This window comes from Halyomorpha halys, unplaced genomic scaffold (assembly GCF_000696795.3).
Source record: "Halyomorpha halys isolate HHAL.00 unplaced genomic scaffold, Hhal_1.1 Scaffold852.1, whole genome shotgun sequence".
Lineage (NCBI taxonomy): Eukaryota > Metazoa > Arthropoda > Insecta > Hemiptera > Pentatomidae > Halyomorpha > Halyomorpha halys.
The window spans coordinates 682615-693955 of NW_027111393.1; the positions used below are offsets into that span (position 1 = coordinate 682615).

At 31.0% G+C, this 11341-nt stretch overlaps 1 protein-coding gene across 1 annotated transcript in view; it reads right to left on the bottom strand.

Moving 5' to 3' along the window:
- Positions 1–1085: 1085 nt before the first annotated feature.
- The window catches only part of LOC106686622 (retinol dehydrogenase 11), a 38780-nt gene continuing 28524 nt past the window's right edge, over positions 1086–11341 (bottom strand). Inside the window, exons 7-9 of the mRNA XM_014430012.3 lie at positions 9527–9651; positions 5686–5832; positions 1086–1468 (exon numbers count right to left, since the gene is read on the bottom strand). Coding sequence (XP_014285498.2) covers positions 1449–1468; positions 5686–5832; positions 9527–9651 — 292 coding nt within the window. The 3' untranslated portion in view covers positions 1086–1448. The remainder of the gene's footprint in view (positions 1469–5685; positions 5833–9526; positions 9652–11341) is intronic.

Genomic DNA, 11341 nt, shown 5'->3' on the forward strand with positions numbered 1-11341 from the left:
TAAAATTAAACATAACAGGTAACCTTTAAATACCAAAGGTAGTAAAAGGTAAGACACAACACGAATTACTTTTTCTTTCTACACAGTAATGCACTACTTACTCACATTTTATTTCTGTTTTAGAGGGTTCGGAAAAAAAAACAAAAAAAACAAAACAAAAAAAAACAAAAAAAACAAAACAATAAAGATATCACGAGGAGGCCCCTTCACCTCCGGACTCAAAATAGCTCCTGACTGGATAGCTCATATGTAAAATTAAATATAACAGGTAACCTTAAAATACCAAAGGTAGTAAAAGGTACGACACAACACGAATTACTTTTCTTTCTTACACAGTAATGCACTACTAATTCACATATTATTTCTGTTTTTAGAGGGTTCAGAAAAAAAAAAAAAATAAAGATAGTATGTTACAGCAGTTCACACGTGTTACATCTTATTCCTTCTTCTCTTTTTTGACATTTGGCTTTCGCCGATACTTAACTTATATATACATACATATATTCGGTTGTCTCTACAGACCTCGTAGATCTTTGGCCACCCGAACCAGCCTTCTCCACGCCGATCTGTCTTGAGCTACTACTGTCCAGTTTGTTGATACCTACCTGTTTCGCATCTTTGTTGACTCTATCTATCCATCCAATTGTTAGCCTTGCATATGGTATCATGCCAACTCTACTGGCATTCATTGTTGTGTAGAGGCGTCCTGATAGATTACTTCACATATCCCGCCCATCTGAACATCCTTGCCTTCATATCGTGAGATATTGACTAACCAGTCTCTGCCAGCAGTTTACAGGAGCCGAGGTATTTGAAACTGTTCACATTCGGAAAATATTTGTCATCCATGCTGACCATTGATTTTTCGGCTAACAATCATTATATATTATACATAATACATACATAAATTCATAATTATTTAATCATAAAAATATTACAATAAAAAATAATACATAATATATATTATATATAATACATACATTTATACAAAATTATTTAATAATAAAAAAGTAATTTCGTATTTATTTATGAATTTATTTTTTGTAATCTGATAATGTATGACTATTTATCAAGACTTATTTATTTTTAATGTCAGTTATATCGAAATTAGTAGCATCAGAGCAAAAGTTCAAAACGTTCTGTAGAATAGAATCTATGTACTATGTATTTTGTTTGAGTATCCAGTGATTTTCCACACTTATCTGAAACGTGGATTTCCCAAGTAAAGTGGGATTAATATATAAATAATAAATAAAACTATTTATCGTACGAGAGATATAGTTAAATCAAACCATATTTCTAAAAAATAATTTTAGCACACATCAACACACAAAAATGAACGCAATCACTTTCTTATACAAGAAATCTCCCAACAGTGATCCAACAAGTAACGAACAGACAGTACAGACCAAGAGACATCTGGCATACCAAGGCTTGAAACTCGAATCTCACCTCTCATTCTCAGCACCTATAAACGCAGAATCCAGATTGTAAAATCAACATCATACCAATTTAAACACCTCATATACTTATCAGGGCTGTCACTCAAACCCAAAATACTCACATACAAAGCCATACCAATACCATCACTACTACACGGTGCACCACTACTACACTACGTATACCCAACAGCCCTGACGTCACTACAACAGTACCAAAACAGTATGTTACCGAAGATTTATGGGGGCACTAGACTTGAAGGCGTAAAACGACTCACATACACCATGAACTACAGCTGGAAACAGTAAAACAACACAGCACACGGAGACACATTAAGTTTACAGCCTCCCTGCTTCCATCAATCCACTATTCCGGACAGTTACACCATCCCCCTTCCTGCGAGATGGCAGAGTAGGAAGGGTCCAAAAAACTCTATCAACATCACCCTACCTTAAGTCCTTTTTTTTCTTGTACCCCCTTCCTCTCCCCTACTATTTTTCGATTTCAGTCTGTTAATTGTTATTATATTTCTTCTTTAATTATTAATTGTTCTGCTATTTTTTAGAACATCACACAGAGGCCCCTCACCTCCAAATATTTAAGTAGATTTCTCCCAGCATGAACGCATCAAAACCTCAGATAAGTATTTCACGGAATATCTTCAAGTACCAACGGTTGATAAAGGTTGTATTTAATTTGATTTATGTTTCATTCACGCAATGCAATTTATTAATTCATGTATTATTTTCTGTTTTAGAGGGATCGAAAAAAAAAGAATTCTGATTGACGACGGTACAATTGGGACATCATTACCTATAATAATAATTGAGTGATAGCTTCATATTCAGAAAAAAACTTGACCTATTCCAAAAACCACAGAATGCCAAATTCTTTTGAATCGTATATTATTATTGAACTTATAAATATGGACTTTCTCGTTGGAAATGAGGAGTAGGACAAGTGGATATCCTGTTCTATGGTCCACCGATCCTCACAGATTCCTGGCTTAAACGTTTAAGCAACTTCGTTCCAAGGCCAGACCCTGTGGTAGGTCTATCACTCTTGATCGTGATAGAATGCAAGTTCTGGCCGGCACAATTTTATAAAATGCACTTTTATTTTCTGAACGAAGTAAAGGATTAAATAAGAATCAGATGATTCAAAAAAAGTTTCTTACATTATAATTAATGTTTTTTTCAACCGTATGCTTGTAATAGTCTGTAGACTGAAGGCAAACCAGAGTCGTGAAGGACTTAAGTTCCACCTTAATCAACAAAAAACTGTTTATTTAAAAATGTGCATATGCATTTACATAAGATGAGGAAAATATGTAATTCTATCGGAGGCTGAAGGACGAAAAGAAACCAAACCGGAAAAATGTTTCACAAGACAAATTAAATTTTAAAAAAACATGGTACGTATTAGCTCGGCTTATACTATTGCATTATATTACAAACGATATTTTTAATTACATTACTAATTAGTTTTGTATTTGTTACAAATAGACTTAGTAGAAGAGGTCTGTCTTAAAGGAGAGGCGAAATTCTAAGGAACGAATAGAAGTTGAAAGGTTCGTTGAACGGATATATCTAAATTATAAAAAATCTGCTAAGTACATGAATTGGAACTCCACCACCCCTAATAAGTTTTTTTTTTTAATGTTTCTTCTTCCAGAAATGATGCTTTTTCTGTAAATTTCAATTGGTCACTTAATCACCTTTGCTTCAAGATTAATTTTGTTGAACGCTGTGGTTGTAGACACAAATAAAAAGTTTTTACTGTTTTATTAGTTACGATTAGTTAAATAACATAAATCGTTCTTAATGTAGTGAGAACAAACAACCCAACACAACATAACAATGGTGGCAACCTACTGACTAGTGTTACAAAAACCGTTGCAAGCAAATACAATCGATATATTCATAATTTGCCGCAGAGCAACTGTATACAGTAAAAAATGAATTTTTACATCTCACTTTAACACACCCTCTTAAATATTCATTGTTGTTACTATTAAGTTTTGGGCTTTAGCATCATTTAGTACATACACCTTATATTCTTTACTTTGCTGGTTTCTGTGGGGCTCAAAATCTTCAGAAATAATCTCAAACAACCCGTAGGCTTTTAAGAATATGATTACCTAGAATTTCCACATTTGGATGTTCCTGTCAGCGACTCGATCTGATTTATTTCATTGAAGCTGTTGAGATCCATTTTACGATGTTACTGTTAAACTGCTAACGAACTTTAACTGTTTTTACTTCATGAAGTATTTGAAATGGAACAAACACTACCGCACTATTTTTACTATCTCACTACTAATTTTAATTTCGCGAACTGCCTGGGCCCATAACCTGTTGAACGTTGGGGAGGTGGACACAAATAAAATGTATTCAGTTTTATTAGTTACGGTTAAATAACATAAAAGTTCTTACTGTAGTAAGAACAAACAACACAACATAACAATGGTGGCAACCTACCCACTAGTGTTACAAAAACCGTTTCAAGCCGGTACAATCGATATATTCACAGTTTGTCAGAGAGCAACTGTATACAGTAAAAAATGAAATTTTACATCTCACTTTAACAAATTTATTAATTGAGAATAAAATCAACTGTACAAACAGTTATTAAAATATAGTTGTATTTAGATTATTAGTTTTTCGCGCAGGTAAATGAAAGTAACTGATAAGATTTATACTAAACCATTTCTATCCTATTTCTAAATCTTCTACAACTTTTAGCTATGTGTTTCAAGGAAAATGTATTTTTTATGCCTAGGCAAAATTGTTGATGGAATTTGCTAAATCCCAAGATGATCATAACTGCGGTAAAAAAAAAAAAATAGTTATCAACTGGTAATTTATTGCCGAGGTTTCGACCCACAATTTAGTACATCAGGACTGTTATGAAAACTAAGAACGAAACACAAAGTTCTCTGTGTTTCTACAAACGTTTCATATCAACACTAATAGCCAACTTTCCTCCAAATATACAAAGGATAAAACGTTCGCACCGGCATAAGCGTAGTCGTGGGTAGATCTAGGTACCAATCTTTATAATTCCAGAAAATTTCACCCAAATCAGATTAATGGCTCGATCGATTATGTACATAAACAAATTCGACTATACTATGAATAGATGCAACTACACTTCTAAACATGGGCGTAGGGAGACGGTAGCAGGGTTGCGGGAAGAGAGCCACGCCTCCCCCACTACATCTTTGGGTACTGGTACTGGTATTTAGTGGGGAGGACAAGTCCGGCAAGCAGGCCTAGTGATCCTTTATACCAACCCCTGACGGCTACCTGGTTTGCCGCCGCGTACTAACCAAGGTGGGAGTGTCAAGATTCATTCTTCGGGACCGCCGAAAAATAAACATTTGATTGCCCCAGGTGGAGAATCGAACCCACAACGTTCCGAACCGAGCACACTGGGACCTGCGCCCCAACCCGCACGGCCGTCACGTCCCTTAGATCCACATTTATTGTGTGTATTGCATGTATTTATGTACAATAATTAAGTTTATGCTGGATTGTTAATAATTTATTGTGATTATAGCTAATATGTATTTAAAAAGTAATGATTGAATTTTATGGAGTAACACTAAAATGGTGGGGGTATTTTAAAGTATAAAGACTGAAAGTATTGGATAGGGTGCCATAATCCTACTCTTCTTTAAAGTAAAAATGACGCTAAGGAGTTATTAGGCTATGCCCCTTGAAGGCAACCTTACATTAAAGTTAATAGGGATTTTGCACATTAATGTAATTATCTGTAAAACCATTCATTTAATTGTAAATGTGAAGAGACTAGAAGTAGTAATAAATATTGTTTCCAATAATTTAGTATATCTATAATGAATAATATATCTTTCTCTATTCTATTTAGACTCATTGCAATGCAAATATTAAGAATCCCAAAATATACTTACTGTTCTAAAAAGTAAGGAGTAAAAATAAAAGTGAATTAACTTGGTCAATTTCACAATTAATTTTTTCTAGGAACAGTTATAAAAAATTAATTTCATTTTAGGAAAAAATTAATATATAAAGTTTAGTACAAATAAATAATTGTTTCTGATATAATGGAGAAAGTTCATTATTTTTTAGAATACTTAATGTTTACAATAAAAAAGTGATTATATAGTTCATAAAAAGTAATAGATAGTAGATAGTTCAAAAAACTAATATCAACAAAATGTTAACACACATTGAGGAACTCAAATTTTTTTTTTTTAATCACCCTGCTTAGCATCCCCCTGCATTTCTGGCCTACCGGGTCTGGCTGCAACTCTCAACAGTGTTTTGGATGCCACCCCTACGAAAGGAATAGCCCCCTCCTTCCGGTGTGAGTCTTTCTGGAAGTGTACAGCTTGCATTGCAATCCTTCCTGAAAGTATAGAGGAGGTAATCAATAGGAATTAGGGTGAAATAAGAATCTATTAGTTACTTTCCAAAATATTGGAAGAATATACTATTCCACATCTAATGTGACTCAGTGGTTGCATGACTGTAACATTCAATCAATTATTTTTATTTTTTTATCACCTATGACATTGAATAAACTATTGTTTGCGTTAATGAGGAAGGAGTTTTGTCCCATTTCTTGGTTTTAACAACTTTTAAATTACAGAGATGAGAAAAATTGTGTTTTTAACTTTATTCTTCAAATATTTTTAGAGCTGCTCTATAGCAGTGGTTCCCGAACTTTTTTGTCCTACCGCCCCTTTGAATTGGCACATTTAAACAAAAATTATTATTAAAAGAACTGAAAACATTATTTATTTCCATGATAGTAAACAAATTATTATTCTGAATAGAAAAGAGAAAATAAATAAAATAATTACAATAAAAGATTTAAGGTAAATTATAAAATTCAGTAAAAGATATATGAAAACGAAAAAGATGGACCTCTGTTATATTATTAAAAATTGAAAAAACACACTTCTTCAGTGTGATGTTTTTGTATAACTTTACTTCTAATAGTAGTATTTAGTATGGACTTAACCATCATTGTTTCATCTCCCTTTTCACCTCATTTCTTTAAGAGCTTCAACTATCTCACCTTAAATACATTTACTTACATTTGGGGGCGATGAATAACTAGAAATTGTCACGGTCAACAATATTACTGCTGATGAAAATAGAGCCGAGGATCATTAAATTGGCAGCAGAACACCAGGTTCATCCATCTCATTAAGATGATTTCAAATGTTTTAACTTTTTTTGTATTACATTCTAATCTGAGCTCAATAAATAGTTTCATAATTCAATGTTTATAATTTACACCTTTCTTTCCTATAAAAGGTAGAAACATTAATACATATATATTTCCTATTAATTGATATTAAAATTTTTTAAAAATTGATTTCTAGGGGGCGCCAAGTAGTATTTTTCCTGGAAAGGGGGTAATACAAAGAAAGTTAAAACATTCTAAATCATCTTAATGAGTTGGATGAACTGGGTGTTCTGCTGCCAATTTAATAATCCTTGGCTCTATTTTCATCAGCAGTAATATTGTTGACCGTGACAATTTCTAATTATTCATCGCCCCCCAAATGCATCTGTGACCATCACCACCCCCTGAATCACTGCAGCACCCACTTTGGGAATCACTGCTCTACAGGTTCAATATCCAGTGACTCTGAGAGGTTACCATTCATTTCAGTTAGTTGAAGAGGATCCACATTTCAGTTCTTAATGCCCTATGTCTAGGGTCATTTCCTTTAAAAAATATGTAATTTTCTCTTTTTATAAATCGTATAATCTATAAACCGTTCATATATAAACCCTAGAGAATCCACTCCAGCAGCATTGATAAACACTAGACTGTGAGTGGACGTACCACTATGGATAGTAGAGGATACTTCATTCCTCGTTTCCATAAAGTCCGGTGTTTATTGACAAAATGTAAAGCGGTTAAGTAGAAAAATTAATTTGCTTCAAAGATAAAATTATCTTTAGAAAACTAAGAATATACTAAAATATTCTGAATAAGGATAAGCATAAGAATTTTACATACATTGTGAAGTGCGGTGAAACCTTAAGTTTTTCAAAGACTGCTCTACTCATTACAAGTAAATGTATTTAAGGTGAGATAATTGAAGCTCTTAAAGAAATGAGGTGAAAAGGCAGATGAAACAATGATAGTTAAGTCCATACCAAATGGACTTAGTAGTCATTAGAAGCAAAATTATACAAACATAACATTGAAGAAGTGTGTTTTTTCAATTTTTAATAATATGAAAGAGGTCCATCTTTTTCATTTTCATATATCTTTTACTGAATTTTATAATTTACCTTAAATCTTTTGTAGTAATTATTTTATTTATATTCCTCTTTTTCCTTCAGAATAATAATTTGTTTACAATCATGACAATAAATAATGTTTTCAGTTCCTTTGATAATAATTTTTGTTTAAATGTGCCAATTCACATCAAACCACTGTATTTCTGATAGATTTTCTACTAACTTTAAATTCTAACAGATGGCTCTAGTGTTGTCACAAGAAATAGTTTTTAATTGTGAACAATTAAATTACTTAAAACATTAAAATAATTTTAATAGAAATCTAAAGGAAAGCACCCAGATTGAAAAACTAACTAAAATTTACAGCTCTATTTTTATAATTTGTTATATTTTTTTTAATTAAAAAAAAAATATGTTGTTTAACCATTCCAATACAGAAAATGACCCCGAAATTCATTAAAAAAAAAATCTCACAGAGGTCCCTTAGCTCCAGATATTATAGTCAGATTTTCAACCGAACAAGCTTATCTCAATACCAAGATAAGTATTCCACTAAGACCTTCAAGTACCCAAGGTAGAAAAAGGTATTACTCAATTTGAATACAGTATAGTAGTTGAATATAGTAGTATATGTAGTATAGAAGCTATAGTATAGCTACGGATAGGGGAGATATAATATGCAATAAATACATCAATTGGAATAATTTGACAAATATTGATCAATGTACTAGGTAGACATAACTTATTAATTAAATTCATTTCATCATGGTATAAAATATAATTTTATTAACTATTTGAGTATTCATACATTGCTAAGTTTTATACATGCCTTCTATAAATGAAATAGGTTTTATAGAAATCTAGCATACCTAGATGTGAGTGGTAAAAATTTTAAATGAGTATCCGTTAAAAAAAATAATGCATGTAAATATTGATAACTGATGTTATAACAAAAGCACTTTTGCTGAATCTATTATTTGTACACTGATTGTTTGTTAAAACACGTTTCATTATCATCTAATTAATATAATGAATCTGATACCCACCCATCTATCTATCGTCAACCACAAACATCTATCTAATACTTATTTTTGTAAATACTCACTATTGTGGAAGACAACCAGATAGAGGAATAAATAGTTTTAGCCTTAAATAGTATTTTTGAATATCAATTATAATAAAAATATCAATTAATTCTCAACATGTTAATTTTATTATTACTCCACTTCTACTACATTTTGACCATTCCAAAATATTCTCAAGGATGACTTATTATTAATATCACAGCTACAATGTTGTTGAGATGTTGCAAGTTATTCATATTATATTTTAGTCTATCAACCTATTTATTATCCAACTAATTTACTTTTTCTAACATTATTCAATTTATACTTTCTATTATAACCATATCACTCACTTTATCAACAATACTCACTATTGTGACATAGTGACATAAGACAACATCTTATGATAGAGGAATAAATAATTTTAACCTTAATAGTTTTTTTTTGTTTTAAAAAGAAATTTCTATACAATTCATAATCTATACAGGCATTTTTTCAAATATTTATTTTTCAGTTTAATACTAAAATCATTAATCAGGGTATGGGAAATTCTCAATAAATTAATTAAAACTTGGCAGGATAGAAAACTAAAATATAAATACTTCAAAGCAGTTATATTTACATTAAACTAATAGTCTATATTTTACTAATAATTAATAATTAATAGTTCAATTGTTCCATAATATTTATTCTATAATAAATGTTTAGATTTTTAAAATTAAAATAAACTAATTAAAACATGTTTTTTATAGAGAAGGAAAACTTAATGACCATTATGTTGCAAAGGAAACTGATAATCATTTCCTAATTTAACCCATCCAAGACTTTTTTCCCAAAGCTCCTTTGCTTCATCCATGTTCTTGCTTATGGCAGATGTTTCAGCAACAGCACAATCACTACAAAAATATATATATATATTAACATATCATAAGAATGTTAAAACTTAAGGAGAGTTATGAATTCTTTTGTCGTTCATCAAGGAGTTCTTAACCTACAATTACACAATTATACAGGGAGCTATATCATGCCAAAATTATGCAGGGAGCTACATCATGGCAAAATTATGCAGGGAACTAGATCATGCCAAAATTATAGAATTTAATTTGGAAAGAATTAAGTTAGTTAAATAACAAGTTTTACCAAAGCAAATTGATTATAAGTTAATATTTATTTATATTGATTGACTTTACTAAGCTTTATAAAGTTCATTTAATCTAAGTAGACTACCTTAGTTTATTCAATAGTTTAATTTTTCCAAATAATTTATTTATATATAATTAAATATCATGTTTGAGACATGTTTGTTAATCAGTTATGATAAAAATATCCATAGTCTTATACTTTTTATTTTCTTATAACTCCTACCTCAGCCAATCCAGCCATTCTCAAGGATCATATTTATAATATCACAGCTAACATCGTCATCAAACTGTTTCAGTCTATTATGCCTTTCTCAAATTTTATCTTAGTCAATAACCTAACCTATTATTATCACAATTTCACTTATCGTAATTATTCAGTTTACAGTACCTATTACAGTCTATAACTTTATCAATAATATATTCCTTCATTAAAATGTATTGTAAATTTACTACAACCAAAATAGGAATTTTTATGAAATTGAGCCTAATGTTCATCCATTAAATTCTTTTACTTTTATATTTTTTTTCAAAAGACACAAGAACATTCAAAAGACCCGGGTAAATTACAGAACGAATTTGAAAATTTCATAATTTTTTTTTTTATAATAATATATTTCCATTATTATTATATTATTTAGTTTGTTTAACAATAGCTTTTACCAACAAAAATATATAGAAATAATTTGTATAATTCCAGATAAGTATTACATATTAAAGACCCCTAAGTTTACCTACTAAATTCCTAATTATGGCCCTCTTTTTATTGAAATAAATTAATAATAAGCCATTTGATTGATAAATCAAATAAATCCCTCGAACCTGGTAGGCCAGTGCTTGAATGTATTAAGAAGGCCAGGCTATGGATTCACCATTTCCCTAGGCCTGATATTGCAATTCCATGAAGGAATATCAACCTTCAAACATTACACACTTTATTTTTGTGATTCTGTATAACATTAATATGATGATATACTAACATAATAGCAGATAGGAGAAGTAACTATGGCATAGGTGAGGTATAGTAATATCTCCCTTTTATATATTACTATATATAAGTTACGGTCTGAGTCAGTTGTTATTTCGATGTCAGCTGACTGAGGGGATCAGCTGATCGAGGGTATATAAGAGATGTAGCAAACACAATAAAGCTAGGTGTTTTACAGCAGTTCGAGCATGTTATATCTTATTCCTTCCTCTCTTTTTTTACATTTTGCTTTCGCCAATACTTAACTGGTGCCGAAACCCGGGACTTTAAATACCGGAGTGATATTTACTTTAAAGAAGATTTTTTTTAATAGTAGTTTTCTCAGCTTTCAATTTTTTTTTTCTTTTCTCTCATTTTTTTTTTTTAAATAATGGCTGCTTATGGCAATGGTATCGTTAGACAAGCAGTCTTGAACTTGGAAGCTTTAAATCAAAATGGGGTTCAAAACCCACCACCCCC